General features: G+C 52.5%; 1 protein-coding gene across 1 annotated transcript; it reads right to left on the bottom strand.

Moving 5' to 3' along the window:
• Nucleotides 1-333: 333 nt before the first annotated feature.
• Nucleotides 334-26,421, bottom strand: LOC135460863 (hydrocephalus-inducing protein-like). Its single transcript, XM_064737817.1, has 11 exons — nucleotides 26,290-26,421; nucleotides 23,125-23,357; nucleotides 21,220-21,320; nucleotides 19,836-19,971; nucleotides 19,224-19,388; nucleotides 18,268-18,359; nucleotides 17,588-17,750; nucleotides 16,069-16,295; nucleotides 14,126-14,237; nucleotides 1,633-1,921; nucleotides 334-371 (listed from the first exon to the last, which is right to left on the bottom strand). Exons 1-11 carry the CDS (start codon nucleotides 26,300-26,302, stop codon nucleotides 334-336), a joined length of 1,569 nt encoding a protein of 522 aa, XP_064593887.1. The 5' UTR covers nucleotides 26,303-26,421.
• Nucleotides 26,422-26,513: the final 92 nt, after the last annotated feature.

Raw genomic sequence — 26,513 nt, 5'->3', positions numbered from 1 at the left:
AAGGTCCCTGTTTGGGCGCCACTGTTGTGGTCTGCAGTGGTGGTAGATGCAACTTCCCTGAGAGCATCTTGCACCAACAGGCAGGAGCCATGAGAGCCCCAGCACACACTCACACACTCAGACACAGACACACACACACAGAGACACAGACACACACATGGACCAGGTCGGCAGTGAAGACACCGGAGGTTCCAGGCATGGAGTTCCAATGTGCTTTATTCAGGCAACGCTGAAGAGGTCCAGGGCCAAAGACAAAGCCAAAGGAGGGTGTAGGTTATAAATGAGGAAAAGAGAGGGTGGAGAAGAGCATCAGGGATCCAGTGGTCTGAGGGCTCACGGGTGGTACACACGGAAGGGACCAATAGGAAATGCTAGAGTGGATAGCCAGAGACGTAAACCAATAGGATTACAGGGAAGGGAGAACTCACCAGAACATGAACGTATAAGGGTAAAAGGGGTGGGAAAGGCCAACGGGCCAATAGGGAGGAAAGAATTGGGATAAATTAATATAGTGGTGCAAGGCACCATGGGGGAAGCTTCTTTCCTCACCCTGAGCTGTGAGGAATGCTCGGAGTCTAAGGTGCATCTCTCCAGGGGATTGCTGTTGACCTCTCCTCAGTAAGCTCACAGGTCTGCAAACACACACTGGAGATGTCTGGGGCCATTCATCATTTCTCTGCTCTTCAGCACCGAGGCTACAGACTCTGGCTACAGCTCTGAGCTGGTGCCCATGGCAACCACCCCTGGAAATGGGGCTCCATGGAGCTGCTCTCAGGAAACCCCCAAGAGCTGGGGAGTGCCCCAAAACCACCTCAGAAACGTGAGATACCCCAGCATCTCCTCATGAACATGGAATATCCAAAAACTCACTCAGTAACAGGCTTCCCATCCCTTCATCATCCCCAAACTTTGGCCGTCTCATTCCAGACTCCAACCCACCTCCCCTGTCCCAACCCCAACCTTTCCCAGCAATCCTGGACATCAAGACCCCCTTCCCAAGCTGTATTTCCCCCATTTCACACCTCCCAAACCACATCCCACCAATCCTGCCCCACCCAATGCCCATCTCATCCCTCCTGATCTGCATCCCACTTCACCCAATCTACTTTCAACCCCATTTCACCCCAAGGGGATGTGGAATCGAGGAATTCTAGGGTGGGATTGAGTAGTTTTCAGTAGCATTGAGTAGTTTTGAGCTGTCAGATCAATGCCTCTCATCTTTTGGAGTGCCAAGAAACAAAGAAAACCAAACTAAATACCCCCAAAACCCCCCATATCCTCCCAGATATCTCTCAGAATCCAAGTTTCCCTCAAAACACAAGTAAAACGTGAGGCTTTTGGTGCCTTTGATGAATTGGGTCGATTTCTACCCTGATTATTGGTGTTTTGAAGGAAAGGAGATAAATCAAAAGATAATAAGAGGCAAAGAAAAAGCAACAAAAATCACTTCCCACTGTGTATCACAAGGAATGTGGGTCACCAGGGCTCTGACCATTGTGGGTCCTCCACTGGGGGTGGAGATGGAGCAGTGCATGAAGCTCCACCTGCAGGCAGGGCTCTCATAAGGCCTCCCTAACCGGTGCCTCTGTTGGTGTCGGTTAAAGAATGAGCAGTGAGAGAAGCTCTTCCCACACTGGGGACACTCATAGGGCCTCTCCCCAGTGTGGATGCGCTGGTGGGTGACGAGGGTGGATTTGTGGTTGAAGCCCTTCCCACAATCAGAGCAGCGGAAGGGCCTCTCATCCGTGTGAATCCGCTCATGCAGAAGGAGATTGGAGCTGGTGTGAAACCTCTTCTGACACGTGGGACACTGGTAGGGCCTCTCTCCAGTGTGGATGCGCTGGTGGATGATGAGCTTGGAGTAGCAGTTGAAGCCCTTCCCACAGTCAGGGCAGCAGAAGGGCTTCTCCTTGGTGGGAATCTGCTGGTGGTTTACAAGGGCAGAGCAGCAGCTGAAGCCCTTCCTACACTCCCCACACTCACAAGCCCATTTCCCAGTGTGGATCATATGGTGGCTGAAGAGGGTATTGCCCTGCCTGAAAATCTTCCCACACTCCAAGCATTTGTGGGGCTTCTCCCCATCATGAAGCTGCTCATGGGCCACCAGCTCCGAGCTCTGGCTGAAGCTCTGCCCACCTTCCTGGCTCAGGGTGGGTCTTTCCTCCACAGAGCACACTGGGCTGGGTTTGGAGCCCCTCCTCCTGTGGGATCTCTGGGACTTTTCCTCCCTGTTGGATTCCTGTGCTGTGGAGCTGCTCAAAACAGCCTCTTCCACGAGTTTCTGCTGTGGGGATTTTTCACCCCTGGTCTCCATTCTCAGCTCCTTCTCTGGGGGAGGAAGGACAAGGAGAGGATGGGATTTGCCTCCATGCAAGAGGGAAGGAGAAGGAGATCCCCCCAGTGCATTCCCGGCAGGACGGCGTTGACCCCGGGTTTGTCCTGGAACCAGGGGCCGTGCTGGGCTGGGAGATGGAGCAGGAGAGAGGGGGAAAGGGGCACTGACTTCCTCCTCACCTGCCTGGGCATCCCGGGGAATGTTCCTTTTCCTTGCAGCCTCCTCTTCCATCCAGTCAAGACTTGGGAATGGGAAATCCTGTTTTTGGTGAAAAAAACCAGATGAGCACATTGTTTTTTGTACTGGTTTGAAGGCAAACTGGGGTAACGGTCTAAGCCAGAAAAGCAATTTAAGAGGAAAATGAAGATCAAGGAAATGAGACAGAAAAACTGCCTTAAGCTGACAAAGTCAGGATATAATCTGACACTATATTGGCAAGGGTGGCACCTGCAGTCCAATTAAATGGTGGCTGCAGTCCTGTTGGAGTGATGAACATGATTCTGTCAGAGCAGTGATCCTGTAGAAGGGTCTGGTCTTCCTCTTGATGTGCAGTGGTGGTTCTGGAGCTCTTGTCCTCTGGGAATCCAGTAGGCAAGCTGATCCTGGTGTTGCCAGCCTCAGCTTATATCCAGGTAGGAATGCTTGTATCCTCCCCCTGGGTGGAGCATCCCACAATGGGATGATGGAATTTTATCAGTCCTGCAGTGACACTCAATGGCCCATTCACAGAAGATATCTCCCCTGGAGGGCGTTATCAGGGCTGAGTCATGGAAGAGATAAAGAACACTGCCCCACCTGTTTATAGCAGTTGATGAAGATGGGGATTGAAAACATGCATTTGGTTGCATCTTGCATTGCAAACTAAAACAGTGGGGTAATCCCTGCTCAGGGAGTGAACGCCACCCCCCTTACCCATACTGGCTCAGGTGTAAAACCCCCATCCTGGGAAGGGCACACACACAGGGGACAATGTCACACTTGCCCTGCCCCAGGGGAGGTCTCTGTCCCTGTCACTCAGTTTTTCTCCCCCCCTTTTCTCTTTCTTTTCATCTCTCTCTCTACCTCACATTTAGTGTTCCTCCCCAAGAGGAGCTTTTTTAGGGGGAGAGGAGCCGCGATCACCCCTCGGAAGGGTCCTGGGGGCTCCACGTGGGGATGGCCCGGTACCGACGGGGCAGGACATTGGTTTTGGGGATCCCTGTGAGAGCCGGGGCTGTGTAATGGGGGACCCCCGGGGTGGGGAGAGGGGAAGGGGCGATACTGGAGGTGGGGGAACCCGTGGCAGCCCGGAAATGAGGCGGGGACAGGACCCCCTGACCCTGACAGGGGTGTCCTGGGGTGACTTCATGGTGCTCGTACCCCACCGGTCTCTTTAGCCCAGAAATGAGTTCTGCACATTTAAGGCTGGTTCTGAGAGCAAAGGGAAGGAGGAAGAAGCTGCAGTTTGTTTTCGGAAACTGCAGTCACTCCTCTGCGTTCTGGCTCCTGGATGGACTAATATCAGGACAGAGGTCTCCTTTGATTTGAAACAGTTTTTAGGTCTCTGAGGCAGAGAAGTTCCCTGGATTTGATTCTTCTTTTTCTTTGGAGCTGTTTAAACCTGCTCTGGACTGAACAACCAGAATACCACCGGCAGCTCCCACCTGAGGCCCACCGGATGGGCCTGGGCCTAGGCATTTCCAGCGCTGGACAGACTGATAAGAGACAGATAATAGACTGAGAAGAGAGTGATAAGACACTGACAAGCCACTGATAAGACGCTGAGTGTGCGGAGCTACAACCCAAGGAGGGACTTTCGGAGTTTGTCATCTATTTTGGAGCAGCAGGAAGTTTTATTGCTTAATATTGTTCAATTTTTGTGCTGGTGAATGCTTTTCCTGTAAAGTAAAGTTTTTTCATACTTTTCTCCCCGGAAATATTTTCCCGCACTGGCTGAGGGTGGGGCTGCTGAATCGGCATTCAAGAGGAAACTCCTTTTGGAGGGTTTCTCCCAAATTTGCCCTAAACCAGGATAGGGTGGTGGAAAGAAGAGGGAACCCCAAGTGGCTGGATTGAGGGGAGGCTGGAGAGGGGGACCTTGGGACCCCAGAACCTCCCAGAATCCAAAAGCAGGACCCTGGAGAGGAGGGATCCCCAGGACCCATGGGATCCCCACCAGCCCTGAGATGGGGGACCAACCATAACCCAAGAGGGATGAGACTGGAAATGGGAAACTCCTGGTGGCTTTTTTTGATTCACTCTTGATTTTTGGACATCAGGTGACTTCTAGAAATGGACATGGGTTGGAGGAGTCCGCAGCCCAAGGCATTCACACCTTGTTTTTCCCCAAACCAAGATTTTCCCCAAACCTTCCCACTGTGACATCCCCCCTGTCCCGCTCTGGGTGAGCTCAATCCCAAACCTGACCCCAATCCTGGTCTCAGTCTCACTCCATGTTTAGACACACTCACAGTTCTGTATTATTCTCATCCATGTTCAGACACACTCACAGTTCTGTATTATTCTCTATGCCAACCACAGCCCAAAAGTTAATCCCATGTCTAGCCTTAACCCCCATCAAGTTCTAATCCAATCTCAGCCCCAACTCCAAGCCCAGCCCCAATTCCAGCCCTTTCCAAAATCCTCAGCCCCAAACCAAATCCCAGGTTCAGCCCTTCTGAGGGTTTGGGGGTATCTCTGTCCCTCTGACCCCGATGATGTTTGGGTGGGGTCACAGCAGGGCTGAGAGGGACAGAGACCCCCCCGACCTCCCCAGGTGTGAGAAGGTTGGAGAGCACCCCCAGCCCCGAGCACCCTCAGCGGTGAGAGGGACACAGAGCCCCTGGTCCCCAGCCCTGCACAGGCATTGCCTGAGGCCAGAGGGATGGAGACCCCCCGAGCATCCACCAGGGTGAGGGGACAGAGACCCCTGAACATCCCCTGGGCTGAGAGGGACAGAGACTGCCCCAAGCACCCCCTGGCACAGGGGTGAGAGGGAGGGAGACCCCCAAGGCATTTCCTGGGTGAAAATGATGGAGACCCCCTGGGGAATGGCCTGGGGTGACAGGGAGAGAGACACCCCTGGGAAATGCCCTGGGGTGACAGGGACAGGGAAACCCCCTGGGGAATGGCCTGGTGTGACAGGGACAGGGACACCCCTGGGAAATGGCCTGGCATGATAGGGACAGCAAAAACCCCCCCCAAACCCCTCCCAAGCATCTCCCAGTGCGAGAGGTACAGAAACCCCTTGAGCATCCTCTGGGCACTGGACAAAATAAACTTGGCAGAAATCAAACTTGACTCTGCAAAACCACTTTGAAGAATATAGGGTCTTTCCACAAGTAACTTGGGATGAAAGCGCAAACAAATCCCAAACATGAATAAACTGACAATCCAAGCAGTGATGTGGAAATTCCAATATTCATTGCTTCCTGCACAGCTCCAGCTCAGCTACTGGCCAGTTCCGATAACAGGAAAGTGGAAATTTGGCCCAATACAGATTTTTAAAAGGAAGGGAATGCTCTGTGTAGATGTCACAAAGGTGACAGGGATAAAGAGAAAAATGATTCTCACATTTGGTAAAGCTCCCAAACCTGGGAATTTAGGACTTATTCAGAAATTTTGCTACTTGAGCAAGGCTTCTTGTGGCACTTTTAGCTGCGTTGCGTTCCTCACCATGGGGTGAATGAACCTTGTCAGTCTCACTGGTAACGTTTGCTCTCTTTCCTCCAGTGATTTTAACAACTTTATAAGGAAAGACAACAAATTATTTTCTTTACACTGGCCACCCATAAAAGCCATTTTCCTCATCATTTCTCCCATAAGTTCCACAAGAGGAAGCAGGAACTGTGTCCAAGTTTCCAAGAGTTCTTCCAGAAAGAACCACAACCTGCTCTTTGGAGGGAACCATGCTGTTGTCAAAGGCACTGGGGGTCAGAGAACAGTGCCCTGAACTCACTGTGCCAAAATAATATTGCAATATGGTCAAGAAAATTTTTGGAGAGATGCCTCTGCCCCAATTATAGTGCTAATGAGGCCAAATCCAAGGTGGATTTTACTGAACACTAAATGTGAGGTAGAGAGAGAGATGAAAAGAAAGAGAAAAGATGAGAGAGGAAGGGAGTGACAGGGACAGAGACCTCCCGTGGAGGGGGCCAAGTGTGACATTGTCCCCTGTGTGCGTGGTCTTCTCAGAGTGGGGGTTTTACAGCTGAGCCAGTTTGGGTAAGGGGATGGTGTTCACCCCCTGAGCAGGGATTACCCCACTGTTTCAGGTTGCAATGCAAGATGCAACCAAATGCATGTTTTCAATCCCCATCTTCATCAACTGCTATAAACAGGTGGGGCAGTGTTCTTTATCTCTTCCATGACTCAGCCCTGATAACGCCCTGCAGGGGAGATATCTTCTGTGAATGGGCCATTGAGTGTCACTGCAGGACTGATAAAATTCCATCATCCCATTGTGGGATGCTCTGACCAGGGGGAGGATCCAAGCATTCCTACCTGGATATAAGTTGATTCTTGCAACACCAGGAGCAGCTTGCCTACTGGGTTCCCAGAGGACAAGAGCTCCAGAACCACCACTGGACATCAAGAGGAAGACCAGACCCTTCTACAGGATCACTGCTCTGACAGAACCACATTCATCTCTCCAACAGGACTGCAGTCACCATTTAATTGGACTGCTGCCTCCACCCTGACCAGCAGGGTGTCAGGTTATATCCTGACTCTGTGAGTTTAAGGCAGTTTTTCTGTATCATTGCTTTGATCTTCATTTTCCTCTTAAATTGTGATTCTGGTTTAGACCCTTTCCCAGGTTTGCCTTCAAACCAGTACAAAACTCAACGTGCTCATCCCTTGTTATTCTCCTAAAACAGGATTTCTCATTCCCAAACCTTTGCAAGATGGAAAAGGAGGCTGTGAGGAACAGGAAAGATCCCCAGGACACCCAGGCAGGTGAGGAGGAAGTCAGTGCCCCTTTCCCCCTCTCTCCTGCTCCATCTCCCAGCCCAGTACGGCCCCTGGCTGCAGGACAACCCTCCTGCCAACACCATCCTATCGGAGATGCGCTGGGGGGATCTCCTTCCCCTTCCCTCTGGCACGGAGCCAAATCCCATCCTCTCCTTGTCTTTCCTCCCCCAAACAAGAAGCTGAGAATGGAAACCAGGGAGGAAAAATCCCTGCGGAAGAATCTCGGAAGAACCGAGGAAGGGGCTATTATGAGTGACTCCAGGGCACAGGAATGCAACGGGGAGGAAAATCCCCAGAGATTCCACAGGAGGAGGGGCTCCAAACCCAGTCTGGGGTGCTCTGAGGAGGAAAGACCCACCCTGAGTCAGGAAGGTGGACAGAGCTCAAGCCAGGGCTCAGAGCTGGTGGCCCATGAGCAGCTTCATGATGGGGAGAATCCGCACAAGTTCTTGGAGTGTGGGAAGTGCTTCAGGCAGAGCAACCACCTGATCAGCCACCAGATGATCCACACCATAGCAACAGGGGGCTGGTGATGGTTGCCATGGAAACTGATCAGAGCAACAGGGGGTTTGTGATGGTTGCCATGGAAACTGACCATAGCAACAGGGAGCTGGTGAGGCTTGCCATGGAAACTGACCATAGCAACAGGGTCCTGGCCATGGTTGGCTGTTAAGGATCAGATTTGTCACAGGCCCTCAGAGGGATTCCATGGGGACTTTCCAGGAGTCTCCAGGCTGTTCCAGAGCTGGAATGTCACAGGCACAGAGAGGGGCTCAATGGACACCTCCCAGGACTTTCTGGGGATGGTAAGGAGCCCTGTGGTCAGAGGCAGTCACAGACATTCCATGGGGACATCCCAGGGCACCTTGGGCTGCAAAGGCACCGATCTGTCACAGGCACTCACGGGGGCTCCATGGTGACATCCCAGGAGTTCCCAGGCTGCCAAAGAGCCGGGATGTCCTAGACTGTCACAGGGGTTCCTGTCATGGGCACAGTGGGAGCTTCAGTCAAAAGCTTCATTTCTTTATTGAAGAAATTACTGCTGAAACCTGAGGTGCAGAAAGTACACCCAACAGCCACCATGGATCCTCAAACCTTTGCAAGGCTCCTAGACTGTTAACATTTCTTCTAAGAGAGGAGACTGGGAAGAGCTGGATCCAATCCCAGCTCAAGAATTTGCCAAAGGTTTATGTGTAAAAGATTGGACAGGTGGAATTGAACTTTAACCCAATTTGTCCCAGAGGATTAATGATGGAATACCAGATATATATATTTAAATACAGGTCTGATTGATTCTGATCATGATCGGACAGAAAGATTTTAACCCGAGTTATTTACTCTACAGTTCAGGAGCTTTATCAATTATTAGAATATAGTGCTCTAGGAAGCAATTTTGAAGTCAACAGTTTGGTCTATGACATCAGAGAGTTTGTTGTGGAAGTCAACAGCATCATAGAGGGGATTCTGTGACATCACAGAGCAGGCTGTGGCACCATGGCATGGCTGGATAACATCATAGAGCTGGCTGTGAGGTTCAAAGTATGTGCTGTGATATTAAAGAGTGCCAGTATGACATCACAGAAAAGGTCTCGTGGCATCACTGAGGGGTTTGTGACATCACAAAGCTGTCTGTGACATCACAGTGTGAGGCAATAGAGCAGACATTGCCATCATCGAGGGTGGCTCGGTGACATCAGAGAGTGGGTTGTGACATCACTGGGTGGCTGTGTAACATCATAGAGCAGGTTGTGAAATCACAGAGACTTCTGTGACATCACAAAGCAGATGTAGCACATCATAGGGTGACATCTCATAGTTAGCTGTGTGAGATCACAGGGGCTGTGTGACAACCTAGAGTGGGCTGTGACATCACTGGTGGCTGTGTGACATTGCAAAAGAGCTGTGTGGCATCATAGGGGCTGTGACATCACAGGGGGTTGAGTGACATCACAGGTGACTGTGTGACATCACAGGAGCTGTGTGAGGTTACTGGGGAGGTCACTCTGCCCCGGCCCCCCTCACAGTTCCCCCCCAGAGCAGTCCAACCCTGCTCGTGCACAGCGGGGTCCCCTGTCCCCCCTGTCCCCCTGCCCCCGGCCCCACAGCCTCCCCCAGAGGATGTTCCACGAGATCGACCCCAGAGCCTGACACGGGGATGGGGGCCCGGGGCCCAGTGCCCTGGGAGTGGCACAGGGGGACAGGGACCCCCCGGCAGCATCCCCATGTCCCCCAGGGCCAGAGCCTGGGCCAGGGCTCCTTCACCCTGATACCAATGAGGCCTTGAGAGCGCTGAAAAAATCCCCAGCAAGGGAGCAGCAAAAACCAGATTTAATATTAAGGGACAGCAGCACAAAGTTCCTTGGCAAGAGTCACTCTGCTCCTGACCACACACTTCAGGCACACCAAAGAAACAAAGCAGCAACAAAACCAAACAGAATCCAGGCAATCAAACCAGAAATGAGCTGAGAACTGTCCCAGTGTGTGTGAGACACAAGGACAGTGGGGGCAAGGATAAAATGAATAAAGAAATAAAAGCTTGACAGAGGTCAGTCAAACTTAACAGGACTTCACTGATACCTTAACCTTAACTGATACCTTCAACTTCACAATTTAGGAAAAGAACAGAGCTTAACAGTATTTAACCTCACTTACAACCAATGACTTAAGGATTTAATAGTGGAATAACATTAAACAATATTCAACTTAGCTTATAATATAGTAAACTTTGCAAAAAAAACCCTCTTAATACCATTTAACTGAAATTATTTGTCATGATGTAACCTCACTTACAGGCCTGACTGACTCAGCTATCCAAGGCACTCCAAGCCCTCAGAGAGCAGCATTTCTGCCACATTTCCCCAGCACAGGCACTCCTGTGTGCACACAGACACAAAGAGTCAGTGCAAGGCACCTGTGAGAATTCCCCTGAGGGCAGGAAATTGCTCCTGTGGATGCTTTGGCATCTCCCCAGCGGAAAAGGGTTGAGCCTGGAGGATGGGGGATCGGCCCAGGCTCCATCGTTGTTCAGGATCCCGAGTGCAGCAAACGGGAGAGTTCCTGCTGGGAGAGGCCCCACTCAGAGGGAGTCGCTGGCCCAGGAGAGCTCCAAGGGCTCCTTTTGGAGCGCTGTTTGCAGGGCCCCAAGAGAGGGGCTTCAGTCCCAGCAATGGTTCATCCTGGCTGCACTTGGCACCAACAGCTTTCTTTGGCAGTGTGAGAACAGGGATGTTGTGCCACTGAGGGAACAAAAACAGTTCCCAGGGCTGCTCCTACAGAAACCAGGAGCTGGTTGGGCAGCAGCAGTGCTGGAGCAGACAGTGTTTGTGATGAGCTGCAGAGGAGCTGAGCCCAGGGGCTGTTGGCCAAGGCTGAGGCCCAAGGAGCATTTCTCAGCTGGCAGGGCGGCCTGAGAAGGGGAGGGGGGAATGCAGCAGCACAGGGCCATGGAACCAAGGGACCATTGTGACACTGTGGGGCCTTGTGAGACCAAGGGACCAGTGTGACACTGTGGGGCCTCATGGAATCATGGAGAGCACTGTGACATTGCAGAGCCTCATGGATCCAAGGGGACTGTACTGACGCTGTGCGGGCTCCATGGAATGCAGGGATCATTGGGACACTGAGAGGCCCCGTCAAACCAAGGTCCATTGTGACACCTGGGGCCTCATGGAACCATGGAGACCATTATGACACTTTGTGGTGTCATGGAACCAAGCGGCCATTGTGACACTGTGGGACTCCATGGAACCAAAGGTTCATTGTGACATTGCAAGGCCTCGTGGAACCATGCAAAGACAATTAAGACACTTTACAGCCTCATGGAACCAAGGGGCCACTGTGACACTGAGGGTCACCATGGAATCACAGAGACCATTGTGACACTCAGGGCACTCATGGAGACCATTGTGACACGATAAGGCCCCATGGAATAAGTCAAGCGTTGTGATACTGTGAGGCCTCAAGGAACCAGTGAGATCATTGTGACCCTGGGAGGATATTGTGGGGCCTCGTGAAACCAAGAGGCCTTTGTGACACTGCAGGGCTGCATGGAACTAAAGGTCCACTGCAGGGCCTCATGTCATCAGTGGTCCATTGTGACACTGGGCAACCAAAGGAGACCATTGTGACACTGCAGGGCTGCATGGAACCAAAGCTCCAGGGCGACACAGAGTGGTCTCCTGTCATCAATGGTCCATTGTGGCACTGTGGAGCCAAAGGAGACCATTGTGACACAGCAAAGCCCCAGGGTCCAAAGGTCCATTGTGACATTGCAGACCTCATGGAACAGAGGAGTCCCATGACATTGTGGGGCCTGGGGAGCCACAGAGACCATTGTGACACTGCAAGGGCTCATGGAATCCTTGGGACCATTGTGACACTGTAGGGCCATCTGACACCTGGGGGCACTGTGACACTGTGGGACCCCATGGATCCAACGCACCAGTGTGACACTATGGAGCCCCATAAAACCAAGGGAACACAGAACAGGTCTGACTGGTTTGGCTTCCCATGGACTGCCTGACTGGTCCAGGTGACCTTTGCACGTTGAGGTTCACTTCTCATGTGCTGCTGAAACACTGGGGCTCTGTGCTTTCCTTCCCAATGGAAAAGCACTGTCCTTCTACTCCAGGTACCCATGGCCAGAACTGGGATTTCACCTCCAAAGTTCCTTATATCCAGGAATTCTTCCCATCGGAATATTGCCAGGACAAGTCTGGCTGGCAGTAGTTTCACAAGGGTCACCTCTCATCTGTCCCCAAAACACTGGGGGAGCCTCTATGCTCTTCTTCTCATGGGAGAGAACTGTCCTGCTTCTCCAGGTGCCCATGGCCTGAGATTGCGTTTCCACCTCCAAAATTCCCTAAATCCAAAATCTGCTATTACTGACATGTCTAGCTGACCTTGGCCTAGTGAGGCTCTCACCTGCCTTCCAAACCTTGAGGCTCTGTGCTTTCCTTCCCATGGAAAAGGACTAAAGAACTGTCCTCCTCAGCCAGGTGCCAATGGCCACAATTGGGAATTCACCTCCAACACTGCCTCTTGTGACAGACTGGAGGAGATTGTTGGCTCTAAACATTTTGTGTGTGGGGGAGGAAGGGGCAGGTCCAGCCTTGCCCTGCCCTGTAAGCCCAGCCCTGCCCTGCCCTGTGACCCCAATCCCCCCAGGGGCCTCCAGTGGGTTTACGGTTTCTACCTGACCCACGGCACACCGAACCCCCAGCACCGCCGTCCCACCCTGGGCACTGGGGCCCTCTTGGGTGTATTCAGTGCTGCTGCTGTACTCGGGGCACCGTAAACCCTGCTAGGGACCCGTGTCCCCCCACTGCAGGGATTGTGCAGGACTCACACCGCCCCGATTCTCCACGCACCCGGAGCTCCGTTCGGGGTTTGTGTGCCAACTCACCAATTCATCTGCCACCTTTACTCGAGTTTGGTGCACAGGAAAAACACCAAGCAGATATTCGTAAGAGGTCAAAATGACACAAAATTCTACTGGCAAAGTGCAAAAAATCAAGAACTTTGGAAGAGGATTTAATGCAACATCAAATTACACATAAAACACTTATCATAGCAGTAACTTCATTAACTTAGCCCATTTATCCTGGAAACATTAAAACACGTAAGCTGTTAGGGTATCCAAAAATGTTCCATATAAAGAGCATTAGAAGGAGAAGAAGGAGAGAGAGACAGAAAGACAGAAGCTCTATAGAAAGACACACATATGACTAACAGCTCCTAGGGTTCCAGTGTGGGTGAGACACAAACCCCAGGAGAAGGCAGAGTCCATACCAGGGGCTCACCTTGTGCTCTGTGTTTTTAAGCCCCCGGGCCCTTGTGAGCCTCCCCCAGGTGGGATTTCTGATCGCACAGGCAATCAGGGCTGGGTTAGTGCTGTCCCCACTGTGTGACTGAGTGACAGCTCATCCCACGGTGTCTCAGGACATTGATCTCATCCAGCCTCTGACAGTGACCATGGTGACACAGGGGAACCTCATGGAACCTTGGGTCAGTTGTGACAATGTGGGTCCAAGGACACCACGGTGACACTGGGGAACCTCATGGAACCATGGGTCAGTTGTGACAATGTGGGTCCAAGGACACCACGGGAGATGTCATAGACAGGTAGAATAATGATAAAAGAAAAGCCTTTTGAAATGAAGCCTTGTTCGGCCATATCAATAGCTGGCCTATCATCTCTTCTGAGTGCAACTAAGCAGTTACAAGTTCCATGTGAAGCTATTGCGAGAATGAGACTTTGTGACCAGTCTATTCTGAGGGTGAAAAACAAATGCACCTGCAACAAGGGATTTCTCCCATGAGACTCAGTGAAGAGAACAGGTAAACAATACAATATAGAGATTTGATGCACAAGTAAAATCTCTTTTATTAACCAATAATCGACTAACTATAAGAAATCTATGAACAAACTAAAGGTGCACACAAGGTCTGTTAAACTGTGTAAAATGAGTTGTATGAATAAAGAATAAAGAGTTCTTCTCCATCTTAGCTTAGTCCTTTGGGATTTCAGTTCCCCCCTTCTTGACGGCTTTGGGTTCCCCCTTCTTTGGGTCTTTGGCTTCCTTCTTCTCTGAGATTTTGGCTTCCTTCTTCTCTGGGATTTTGGTTTCCTTCCTCTCTGATGCTTTGGTGTCCTTCTTCTCTGAGATTTCTTCCCTTCTATGTTTGCTTTCCTCTCTCTGGATTGCTTGATTTCCTCTTCTCTGGGATTTTGATTTCCTTCCTCTCTAGGATTTTGGTTTCCTTTTTTGGGATTTCGGTTTCCATATTCTCTCGGGTCTTGGTTTTCCCCTTTGCTGGTATTGGAGGTTGCTTCCCAACAGAGACACTCTTCTTTCCCTTCTTCTGCCTCTCTTCCTCCTTCCTCCTCTCTTCTTCCTCTATGGCTTTTGCCTCCTCCTTGACCTTTTGAGCTGGCTCCTTCAGCTCCCTTCTGCAGACAAAATAGGAAACATGGCTGAGTCCCACCAGAACCTTGGGCTCCCTAGTCCTGGCTGGCCCTGCACTTCATTCCTTGACCCTGAGGCCATTTCCGTGAATTCTCCTCAACCCACAGAGGCTGGGAACATCCCAAGTGAGGGCATTGGTGGAAGGGGACCTCCAGGACCAGCCAAACCTGAGCTTTGCCATCATAAGGTGTTGGACTGTGCAAGCTCCCTCTGAAGGCACAGCCAGACCCCTCCAGCCCCTGCCAAAGGCTGATCCAGCAGCTCTCTGCGCTGGTGCCTGGAAACGCCCTTTGTCTCTTGGCTTCCCAGTTTAAAGCAGAGCACAGATTGCTGACATCTGCTTAGCTCTCCTACAGTTCTTACTCAGCTCATTCAGCCCCCTTCTCCCTGGGCATAGCTGAGGCATGATTTTAAAGAGTTCAGATTTCAGCTGAGGGTTAGAAGCAATTCCCATTGATCAGGATGTAAGTTAGATAGGCAGACCATAGGTTAATGATTATGAGATGCTTAAGCTGGAGCTGATTGTTCTATTGTTTACCATTAGGAGCATCTTTCTAGAGGGAAGTGGAGGAAGTGAACTGTTATAAGAACATCTTGAAACCAGTAGAACAATGGTTAGCACCTGGGCTTGATGTCAATCAATCACTAAGTTGGGGACCTTGGATGGTGCCAGAGGGTCACAGAGACCTGATAAAGACCACTGACCCACTTCGAGACCATTGACCCAGTTCAAGGGAAGAATTGCACAGGAGTGAAGGACCAATGACCTCATTTGAATACAGAGCAGGGATGGGAGGTGCTGGGGTTGTGCAGATGTATTGTATGTAAGATCTTGGGAAATAAAGAGAGGGCAAAGAACCTTGGACAGCGCGGTCACGCCTTTTAGGGACGGCTCTGGTGCCACCCGCTGGTGTTAATAAACATCCCACAATCTAACTTTAATTAGTTAGAGAGTCTCTGTCCGTGATCTTCAGTTTTAACGACTCCTAGCCTGCTCCTTCATGAGAACAATCCTATCAGTCAGAAAGCAAAGGCTGCAGGAACTCCTTCCTGCAAGACAGGCTCTTGTCCAGCGCGAGTTTCCTGCTGGAACCCAGCTGGGACCAAGCAAACCAGTGCTGGCTGCCATGGAAACCATTGGAAGCAGCCTCGTCCATCTCCTCCCCATGAAACCAACTTCAGCCTGGCCTGAAGAAGTCCTGCTGCACAGGCTTGCTTTAAGCAGCCTCCACTCCCAGCTCCACACTTGGCCTGTGTGTCCTGAGCTGGGCTGCCTTGCTGGAGCTGAGCTTCTCCTGTGCTGCCTGATAGGGCTGCAGCTGCAGGGGAGCCTAAAGGACAGGAGCCTTTCTGGCTGCTGTCCCACCATAAGGAGAACCCTGGCAGGTCAGCATTGCAAGGACTTCATCTGTGGCAGGAGCAGGACCCAAAGCAAGGTTTGCTCTGTGCCCCACGCCTGCCCATACCACAGTCCCACTGTTCTGGTGAAGAAGGCAGATGATGAAGAAGATGCCACTCAACACCATGGACTTCAAGACACCTCTAGAGGTGGTGCCAAGGCAAGCCCAGAGCCCAGCTCCCTGCAGGCAGCAGCTAAGCCAGCAGGGCTCAGCACTCAAATAGAGAAGAAGATGTTCTGTCTCAACAGAAGAAGGTCCTTCCTCTCTTGGCAGCCAGGGAGCTCAGAGTGGCCATCCCTGTGTTGCTGCTGGCCTTTGCTCTGCAGCTCCTCTGAGCTCAGAGGCCTTGGAGCAGGGAAGCCCTGCAGGGACAATAACCCATCGCAGAGCAGGAACCCATGGAAGGCTGACTCACCTGTCCCTGAGAGGGGCATGAGAGCCACAGTTGATCTCCTGGGGGCTCAGGGAGGAGCTGACACATGAGGCCACTCTGGGCACCAGCACGTCGGAGGTGGAGCCTCCCTCCATGTGGCACAGGTCTGGGATATTGCAGGTGGTGTTGAGGTGGCCAGAGAGGGTGGAGGAGACCTGCTCGCTCTGTCCTGGCTGCAGCATACCTGGCAGTGGCAGGATACTGAAAGCCTGGATGGAAGACAGGAGAGATTGAGGTGTTGAGCATGGAAATGGAGGCAGAAGAGCATCTTGGAGCAAAGTGCAGCTGTAGCCAGAGGGGCCTATTCCCCAAACACTGCCAGAATCACCCTCACCTCATCCTGCATCCATGCCATTTGGCCAGTGCAGGGACCAGGGGAAAATCTTCTCCCATACTCATGGGTCAATGCATTAATTAGTACATGACATGAAAGTGAACTGGGATGGCTCCTGGCAGTAGAAATTCTCTCTGATGCCCAACTTGCCCTTAAAAAGTTTCAAAACTTCCTGCTTTTAGAAAAGGAGGAGACTCAGAGTGAGAGCTCTTGGAGCTGAGGGAAGGAGTCCAGCCCAGCTCATCTGACTCCTGAGGCTCTTCCCCTCTCTCTCTGATTTAAATGCTTCTTTCTCAAGGTGCTACAGCAAAAACTCCTGCAAAAATTTCCTATGGAGCACCTGAGGAGTTCCAGAGGGAGCAGTGCCCTCCACAGGTGCTGCACAGCATCCTTGGGCAGCCCTACAACGTGTCCTGCACGGCCTCTCCAACAAGCAGCTGCTCCAGCAGCACCTTGCGATGGCCTGCAGGGATGGGAGACCCCTCTGTGGCCAATGCTGAGGGCCCCCAGTGGCACTGGCAGCTCCAGCCCTGCTTGCCACACTGACAATGGGCAAGGGAGACAGATTCCCTCTTGCCTTCTCCGCTCCCAGGGCAGTGTGCGCCACGCCCAGGGAGCACCTGAATCCCTCCAAGCCTCGAGGGAGGCGAGGGTGCTCAGGAGTTGGTGCTGGCACCCAAAAAACAAGCCATTTTCTATGCTGGGAAGAAGAGACAGCCCCTCTGCAAAGTCTCCCTTTGTCAGACAGCTCCAGGGCCAGCAGTGCAATAGCAGCTCTGGGTGAAAGCAGAGCCCTGCAAACAGGGAGTCTGGCTGCCTTGGGAAGAGGCTCCATGGAGATCAGGATCATCCCAGCTTGCTCTGGGAGGGAAGCTGGAGGTGTTACCATGATAATGCAGAGAAAAGCCTCATCTTACATGGGGAAGGAAAGAAGGCAAAAAAATCCCATACTCAGCACAGGCCTGTAGGATCTGAGCCAGCTTCTCCAAGGAAAACTCTCCTATTTCTCCCTCCCACACAGCCCATGTCCAGCCACTGGCCCTGCTGCCCAGCCCACTGTCAGGGCACAGCAGAGCAGGGCAGCAAAAAGGGAGCTCAGCATGAGCAGGACTTGGTGCTGGCAGGCTGGGGAGGCAAAGCAAGCAGTAGGTGTACAAGAAAATCTACCTCTGCTCCTGAAGATTGGCTAAAATCCTGCACTTCTTTCAGGGCTCTGGCTGCCTCCTCCTTTCCAGTCCTGAAGTGCCTCCATCGAGTTGCTGGGCAATCCAGACTGATTCTCCTCTCCTTCGGTGGCTGGGGTTTGAATTTAGGTGGGTGGAGCTCATCTCTGAAAAATAAATAACTATGAACAGGGACCTGCAGTGGGAGGGAGGGAGGGACACCTGCACGAGCAGCTCCTGGCCAGGATGCAGCCCCTGGGTGGGTGCTGGCACGTTGAACTGAGAAATGGTTTAATCCAGCCCTTCCCAATCCAGGCTGGGGCAGGTCTGTTCTAAAGGCAGCCCAGGGATGACACTGAGGTGCTGCAGCAGCTGCAACTGCTTGCACTGAGCAACTACAGAGGACAGGCATTAACACCTGGTGGGGATGCAAAAAGCACAGTGGGAGAGGGAAAGACAGAGAAGACAGCAAAAAGGTGAGATTTGAGACACCGAGGGGCAGACCCAGCCAGTGCCCAGCCAGCACAGCCCACCCAGTGCCCAAGGCCAGAAACTCTGCAGCTCCACCAGGGATTTATCAGGAATGTTCCCCTGACACCGTTGGGGGGTTGGTTGACATATTCTAACACTCCCAAGTGACTCAGGTCGCATTCCCCATCCATCCATCCTTCCGTCCATACATACACAGGCTGTGGTGCTGGGATCCTGCCAAGCTCTGCCAGCCTTGGGCTTGGGGAGATTTCCGCCAGCCGTCCTGAGCTCCGTAATTGTGCTCTCTGTTCCAGGAAGCAAGCAAGAAAGATTTTAAGATCCCCAAAACAAACCACAACAGAGAAAACCTAAAAAACCTTCAACAGCTCAACCCTGCTCAAGTAATTTCTTTAGGGACAGCTACCACTCTCCAGCTGAAATGCTGGGCTTTTGGGGAAAAAGAAAATTACATGTTCACCTCCAAATCGAAAAGGATTAAGAGAACCTTTCAAACTAAAAATTATTGGCCCAAAGCTTTTATTTTTGCAAGAAATCTCTAGGTAAGACCAGCCTGACAGTTAAACAACTGGTTCTTCTGGTGGGGAGAAACCCTCCTCTTTAAGGGAAGCAGCCTGATAGTTAAAAGCAACTGTTTGGTCAAACTTCAGGCTCCCTGGCACAGCCTGCATTGCCTTTCCTTCCTGTTCACTGATTTACAGGCAGTGCCACGATGGCCCGGGTTCAGATGTTTGGTGCCATCCAAGGAATTTGGCATTCCCATTTCCATATGTTTTAATCGAAGTTTCAATCCTTTCAACCAGTCTTCAAATGCCAGCTTTCCTTTCTTTTACAGAAAGCTCAAGGTTCCTAGAAGACTTCTGACATCCTCTTTTGTGCTCAGAGAGATGACATTTTCAAACAGATGTTTCCAAAGTTAACAGCATTTGAAAGAATAATGAACTCAAATGCCCCTGGATTCCAGCTTATCCCAGCTCCATTCTGTGTCAGACAATGAGATTCCCACCTCTAAGGCAGGAGCTGTTTGTGCCCCCCATCCCTCCTGTCCTTCTCCCCAGCAGCCTGTGTCTGTTTTCCCCAGCAGAATCCCTGTCCCTGTGCACCCTGCCAGGAGCAGCTGCACACAGGCTCACATCTCCCCTTGCCCTCACCAGGGGGTTTCTCTCATCCCCGAACACGCCGATGAGAACGTCGGTGCGATGAGTGCCCAGGGCCTGCACTGCCACCACAACTGGGATCTCTGCTGTGCTCTGGGGCTGCACAATCCCACAGGGCTTGGGGCTGGAGTAGAGCACAGCAGAGTCCTCCTTGCGTTTCTGGAAGGGACACAATGAAATGCAGATTCAGAGGGACCTCTCAAGAAACTTTAGGCTCCTTAACATCCACCACAACAGCAACTTACACACACCTTTAAAACTCCCCAGGACAAAGGTCAAAGGCACAAACAAGATGCAAGAATTGTAGGCTTAGCACTCCCAGGGGATCCTGCAAGGAGGCTGCCAGCACAGGCAGTGGTGTCTGTGGGTGCAGCAGCTTTTCACAACCCTCTAAGATCTCCCACAGGAAAACACCCTGAGGACTAGAACATCAGCTGTTTCCTCAGGAGCTTCAACTGCCTCCTAAAGTTTACAGTTGGGTAGGATCCTGTTCTCAGCAGATCTTTAAGACTGAATAGAAAGCAGCAAGGTCTTATCCAAACCCTTTTTTCCCCTAATAGTCTCCTCAGGAATATTTGACAGGAGGAGGTGGATGTGATGCCAAACCTGGGGAATAAGCCCGTAGCAGCCAGGAAGGTGGCTGGGATTCCTAATGAGGATCTTCCTCTCATAAGGCACCTTCAGGTGGCACTCATCACACAGCAGCACTGGGGAGGACACTTGGAGCTCAGGAACGAGACATCTGGACAAAGAGATGACCCCAGGACAATCAGAGATACTGAGAGAATGGAGAATGCCTACCCCCAAAGATTGTGAAATGGAGCAGAACACATTGGTCACTGTCAAATTCACATTGAAGAGCCCTACAGGGATAAATTGCCTTCTACCTCTTCCCACTCCAACATGTCTTGTCAAGGAGGGGCAAACCCTGAGAGGCAGCACCGAGACGCTGCCAAGTGCCCCAGGCAGAGCACTTTGCCCCACAGCTGCCTCAGCCCCTCCTTTGCCCAAGAAGGGTTGCAAGGACTCCTGGAACAGTCCCAGTGACCCACGAGCTCTGGGGGAGCCTTCCCAACAAGGATCAGTGCTCGCTAAGGCTCAAGGAACACACAGCTCCCGTGTCTCAGTAAAAATGACTCCCTTCTCTGCCATGAACACAGCTCCCTGCCGTAAAAACCTCAGCATCTTTGCCCGCCAGCCCTGAGGCACGAGACCAGCAGCTGCCCCACAGAGGGGCTGATCAGCCCCTGCCAGGCCCTGCAGCTCCCTGGCTCCTTCACTGCACAGCTCCAGGCACTGCCTGGCCCCAGCTCCACCTGCTGTACACAATGGCAGCCCAGGCACTGCCTGGATGGCTCTGCCTGGCACAGGGAACAGCACCAGGGAGCTGCATCCCTCTGGGCATCACACTGACACCCACAGCAGCACAGCAGCATGGAATTCTGCTGCAGCAACAACCACTTTTGCTCTCAACTCTGACAACATTAAAGCTCAAAATGGGATGCACAGGGAAGGACAAAAACTGGAGCTGACCTGCCACATCAAGGGCTGCTTTCCCCTTGTCAGACCTTGCCCTCCCCACTCTTGCTGGGAGCCATTCCCCCTGCCATGTGCCCTCATGGACAGAGCCAGAGCCTGACTCTCAGCAGCTGCTTGGTGTGGCCCAAACCAGTGCACGGTGCTCACAACCAGCACAACTCCACCTCTTGCAGCCAGAAGGAGAGGAGGCCCTCGGGAAATTTGTTCCACCTCAAGCACCAAAAACAAGGCCAATCAATGATATCTTTCCTGGTGCCTTTAGAAGAGGGCCCAGGACCGTGCTGGGCTGTGAGCAAACGTGCTTTTCACCACGGGCTGCTGCCCAAGCACTGCTGTTCTCGTGTCCAGCTGGCACAACATGAGGGCATTCAGCAGCACTTCTCCTTGGCAGCTGCAGCCAGCACAGCCTGGGCAAGGCAGTGCCTGGGGGAGGCCAGGCAAGGGTTGGTACCTGGCTGTGATGATCAGGGCTGCCACTCCCTTGCCAATACTGTCCAGGTCCACCAGCAATCTCCGGCAGAACTCCATCACCGTGTTGGAGCACAGGGTCACCTGGTGGAAGAGAAGAACAGTCAATTCTTCCTTACAAAAGATCATTATCCATGGGTGATATCCTCCAGTTCCTGAGGGAGGATTTGCCCTTAATTCTTCTGCTGCTCCATGTGTAGAGCACAGTCTCAGAGTAACAAAAGCCTTCTGGCAATACCAGTTTTGTTAAACACACCTTGCTATCAGGGCACAGGTCAGCTACATTAAAACATTAGACTACAGCTCCATGCACCACTGCATTCAAATTAAGGGGCCAATTTCTCATCTGACTACAAAGACATCCATGCAGAGGAAATCTGACTTGACCACAATGAGTTCAGCTTTACAGCAGGAGGCTGAGGGCAAAGTGTGGCCCAGCAGCTGCTGGGCAGTTCATGGCTGCCCTGGGAGCCTGAGCCCGGCTCCCTAGGAACTCCAGCCCACACCAGAGGAGTAGAACTGCCCCAGGGTGGGCATTGACCAGAGGCAGAACCCTCAGCACTGCCCCAGGGTGGGCATTGACCACAGGCAGAACCCTCAGCACTGCCCCAGGGTGGGCATTGACCACAGGCAGAACCCTCAGAGCCTCTTGCTCTACACTAGAGACAAGCCCAGTGCCAGGGGCAGGACAGAGGAGAACCTCGCACTTGAGTCCACAAGGAGGGTTTACCAAGCAAAGGGATCAGAGCCAAAAGAGCCCTCAGCACTGCCTGCAAGGGTTTGGCATGACCAAAGCAGGGGTGGATACAGAGCAAACCAAGAATGCCCCAGGGTGGGCATTGACCACAGGCAGAACCCTCAGAACTGCCCCAGGGTGGGCACTGACCAGAGGCAGAGCCCTCACAGCCTCTTGCTCTACACTGCAAGAGACAAGCCACCACAGGGACCAAGCAGAGGAGAAAGGAGAAGGATCTCTGTCTTGAAGTTCCACAAGAAAGGGTTTTATTCCAAGCAAAAGGATCAGAGCCAAAAGAGCCCTGCACACTCCTGTGTAAGGAATTTTGTACAGACACAAAGCAGGGGGTGGATACAAACAGCAAACCAAAAGGGAATCCTCAGGGGAGCACTGAGGGGATTACATCAAGTGTCTGGAGCCACTTTGGGTAGGAGGGTGGGGAGGATGGCTCACATGGGTTAATGGGGCCTCCAGGAATAGGGGAATTCCAAAGGGGTGTTGCAGACAGGGATTGGCTCCAGGTTAAATTGGCAAAGAAGGTTGGGGAACAAAAGGGGCTGGGTTTGACAGGCAGGGAAAGAGCTGGAACAAGGGGCAGGGAATGGCATGAGGGACAGCTTTGAGGGAGGGTAAAACCCAGGGGTAAACCCACTCGGGGAGAACACGGGGTACAATTCAACAAACCACTGAACAAGGAATCAATACAATAAATTTGAACCGCTACACATGGCTGCAGATGTTTTGTCTCCACTGGAGCTTCCTGCAGTGAACACAAATCATTCTGCTCCCCAGGAGGGGGGAAATGAGACCAAGAAGAAAAGCTCACTGCTTGATACAATGACATCTCTCTAACAGCCACCTTCTGCCCTCATCCTTGCTCTGCCCCATTGCAATCAAATCAATCGCTCTCAAAAACACAAGAATGGCTTCAGGCCTTGACCATAAGGTCTGTGAGCTCAGCATATGATTTTGGAAAGCAAACAGTGCTCCTTGAGGAACATCTCGAGTAAGCCAGCTAGCAGAGGCCTCCCAGCAGTGCAGATCTCTCAGTGCCAGGATGCTCCAAGCTGGCACCAGAGCTAAAGCCCTCCCACCCTGCAGTGCAGCTCCAGCCCTGGTGCTGCAGCGACTGTGGCCAGGCTCTTGCCGTACCTCGATGTCCTGGTGTCCCTGGGGGAGGATGGTGCCTTGGCTGGGATTGATGCTGAACTCCCTGGGCTCCACATGGAAATGGATTCCCTTGCTCCAGGCCGGGTCGGTGTCCCTGCGGATCTGATCCACGCTGTCCACAGCCGGCTGCGTGCCATCGTCCGACATGCGGAGCTGGAACGTCAGGGGCACCGCGGAGCTGTTGGTGAGGCGGCAGCGCTGCGTGTAGGGAAAGCCTGGGCAAGGACACAAATATCCATTCAGGCACCCAGCAGGGCATGATCCTGGGGGCAAGATCCTGGCAGGATCAAAGTGGGATTGGAGTTGAGCTCTTTATTATCTGAACTACAGCTCACCTAGAAGCTGCGTGAGGAATTAATCGTCACTTAGTTCCCTTTGACACAGATTCCAGACTGCAGCCTTGAAAATGCCCACTCCTAGCCCTGCTGAACGCTGCTAGATTCTCTCTTCGTGATGGGGACGAGCTCCCTCACCTGCCCCAAACCAGCATCAGTTCTCTCTCAGTGATGAGTGTGCACCCAGACCCAGCATTTACTCTGAGAATTCAAGCTGTCCAATTCCCTGCTCAGCCTGCCAACACTCCCACCTTTTTCAAGACATATAAAGAGTGAGCTGTCAGTGAGAAGAAGCTACAGCAAAAGAAAGTGAGGATGGAATCAGGAACTAGAACGTGATGCAAAGCACCCTAATGCAGCTTCTCTCTGCAGGATCCTTAAGGCATCTCTTGCTTTGGGCCAAACAGACTGAGCACGTGACAGCTCAGAGCCCACTCAACTGGGGCACAGCCAAGCCTTGCTTTGAGATTAGCAATTAGGAACCAGGTCCCACCTCACCCAACAAACAGGGACATCACAGCCATGATGCTCACTGAGAGTGCTGCCTGCAAGGGTTTACCCCACTTTGGCTCTGAGATTTGCTTTCCATCCTGCAAAGCCAGAGATACAGCCACTCATGGTGGGGATGTCCTGCAGAGCGCACAGAGCAGCCACAGCCTGCTCTGCACTGCACATCTGGCTGGGCTGGCCAGCTCTGTGGGGAGGAGACTTCTCCCCAGGCCTGCTCACCAAGAGCATCTGGGACACAGATGGGGAGAAAAAACAACTGCAGCTGCAGCCCAGAGCTTCTCTGTGCCCATCCAAGTGACCACTGCCAGCTCCAGCAGGGACTCCAGCAGGGAGGCAAGAGAGGCACAAAAAGGACAAACCCAGATGTCAAAACCTCCAACGAGACTGAGGCCAGCACATGCAGACAACAGTCAACAGTTACAAAGAAGCAAAGATACAACAGCTGCCTTCAGCCTAAGAGCCCTTAGGAATGAAATTGGATTCAGCTAGATCTATCTCCTGCTTCAGAACCATATTTCCATCTCTTGCCTTTCTTGTTTCATTCCTTCCAAAGTCAACTTGACAAGCGCCTCCGTGGTGATGCAGGCTGGGGAAGAAGCAGCTCAAAAAAGGCAATGACTTTCCTTCAGAAGTTCATGAACTTCATTGCTCTGGGTTTAGGCTTGGCAGTGAATGTTGCCCTTGGTCTGGGAAGGGGGATAGGGGTTCTGGGGGGTTTTGGCCCTGGGCTGGGCTTTTCCCTTGGGGGTTTTTGGGAGTTGTGGCGTGATGCCGTGGGCGGCTGTGCAGTGGGAGCTGAGGCTGGGCAGGGAGCGGAGCTTCCCTTCCTCCCGCTCGGGGATCGCAGCTCGGCCGCTGCTGCTGCGGGAGGTTTGTGCTCGGCCGGGGCTGCCCTGGCTGCAGCTCAGCGCTGGCACCGACCCTGCCTGCCTGCCCCGCTGCTGCTGCTGCTGCTGGGCACTGCCCACATCCCCTGCCCTCTGGGGCTCTGCAAAAGGAGCATTTCCTCCTTCCCTTCCCTTCCCGCACCGGCTGGGGGGGATCACTGCCCTGCCAGAGCCCACAGCTCCTCCTGCTGTGACCAGAACTCCACCAAAGGGGAAAAACAGGACTTGGCATCTGGGAAATGTCTGTTCTTGCCTTCTTGTCTGTGCTCTCCTGAGATAGTCTAGCAAAGAACTGTTATTTCTTTTCACGTTTTCCTGGACCCCATTAAGAATAAGCATTTAAGAGGGACTCCATGCATGAAGATCCAGCTATCTTTGGCAGAGACGATCCTACGTCCTTTGCAACATCGCTAGCAGCACAGAGACACCAGAAAATACTGCCTTTCTATTCCTTGCTTCCATTGGATCTCACAATGGCAAAATGCCCCCTGAGGCAGCAGCAGCAGCAGCAGCAGCCCTGCAGTTCACAGCCTGAAGAGGCTGCTGGGGCAGGGCAGGAGTGAGGGATGCTTTTCTGTTGGAAGGCACAGATCCCTGAGGCTGTGTCCCAGCCCAGGGAACACTCACCAAAGGAGATGTCCCCGAAGTCGAGCTCAGCGAGGTCGAAGTGTAAACTCGGTGCACTGACGCTGCCCCTGCAGGCCGAGGACAGAGCAGGCAATGGCTCGGTTAAAGGCATTGCAAAGGTCAGGCCGTCGTGGCTCGGGGGCAGAAAACCCGGGCTCAGGGCACCCTGGGTTTCCAACCAACACAGCCCCGTGTGCTCAGCACAGGGCCCTGGGCACAGGAGGCAGCTCAAGCCAAGGGGCAGCAGCCAACAGCCCCTGATGGGCTCTGGGCACAGGGCAGGCAGGAGAAGCCCCTGGGTTGCTGGGGGTCCCATGAAGGACCCTGAACACACACCCAGACATGGCTCCGTGCCTCAGTTTCCCCATCTGCAATGGCATGGACATAAGGTGTCCCCACAAACTTCTGTAAGCAGCCCTTCCAGCCACAGCTTCCCTGCTTTGCTCCTTCTGAGCAGCAACTGCTGTTCCCATGGAGGAGCTTTCTCAAGACAGTTTGACCCACACAATCATTACAGACACTCTTCTGAGACACGAATGCAGGGCATTCCCAAACATCCTCTGAAAAGAGCAGCAACAGTTCTACCCAGGGCACAGATGAATCCTAGAGGTAAGGACCAGCTTGTCAGCAGTGCACCAGCTGGCACAGCCAAGAGCAAGAGCTTCAACAACCAAACTTGGCTGTCCTGAATCAAGCACAGCACCTCACCTGTCCTTCCACTCAGCAGACACACTCCAAAAGCCACCAAAATCCACTGAAATCAGCACTTGAAGCTGCACAACATTCACCAGTTGATTTCATGATTGATGCCAATCAGTGCCCACTCTGCCTTTTGGTTCAAAATCAAGAACCAGTGAACTGTGTCCTCTATTGTATTCACAGGACTGCCCCTGGCCCTGCTCTGCACATCTCAACAAGAGACACCTGCCCTTGCTCAAGGAGAAAGCTGCTTATGCAGAAACACCCCATGGCCACTTTGGGGGAGGGACAGAGGAGAATCAATTATTTGATG

Source organism: Zonotrichia leucophrys, unplaced genomic scaffold, assembly GCF_028769735.1.
Source record: "Zonotrichia leucophrys gambelii isolate GWCS_2022_RI unplaced genomic scaffold, RI_Zleu_2.0 Scaffold_113_145235, whole genome shotgun sequence".
In the NCBI taxonomy this organism is placed as follows: domain Eukaryota; kingdom Metazoa; phylum Chordata; class Aves; order Passeriformes; family Passerellidae; genus Zonotrichia; species Zonotrichia leucophrys.
This window is presented reverse-complemented; position numbering and strand designations above follow the sequence as displayed.

Bases quoted from the DNA above. Each gene is read 5' to 3' on its own strand.
- LOC135460863 (XM_064737817.1), bottom strand. The intron at 21,321-23,124 runs GTACGGCAAGAG...CTCTTCCACCAG, and splicing joins AGGGACACCAGGACATCGAG to GTGACCCTGTGCTCCAACAC. The intron at 19,972-21,219 runs GTACCAACCCTT...CTCTTTGTCCAG, and splicing joins GCCCTGATCATCACAGCCAG to ATGTCTCGTTCCTGAGCTCC.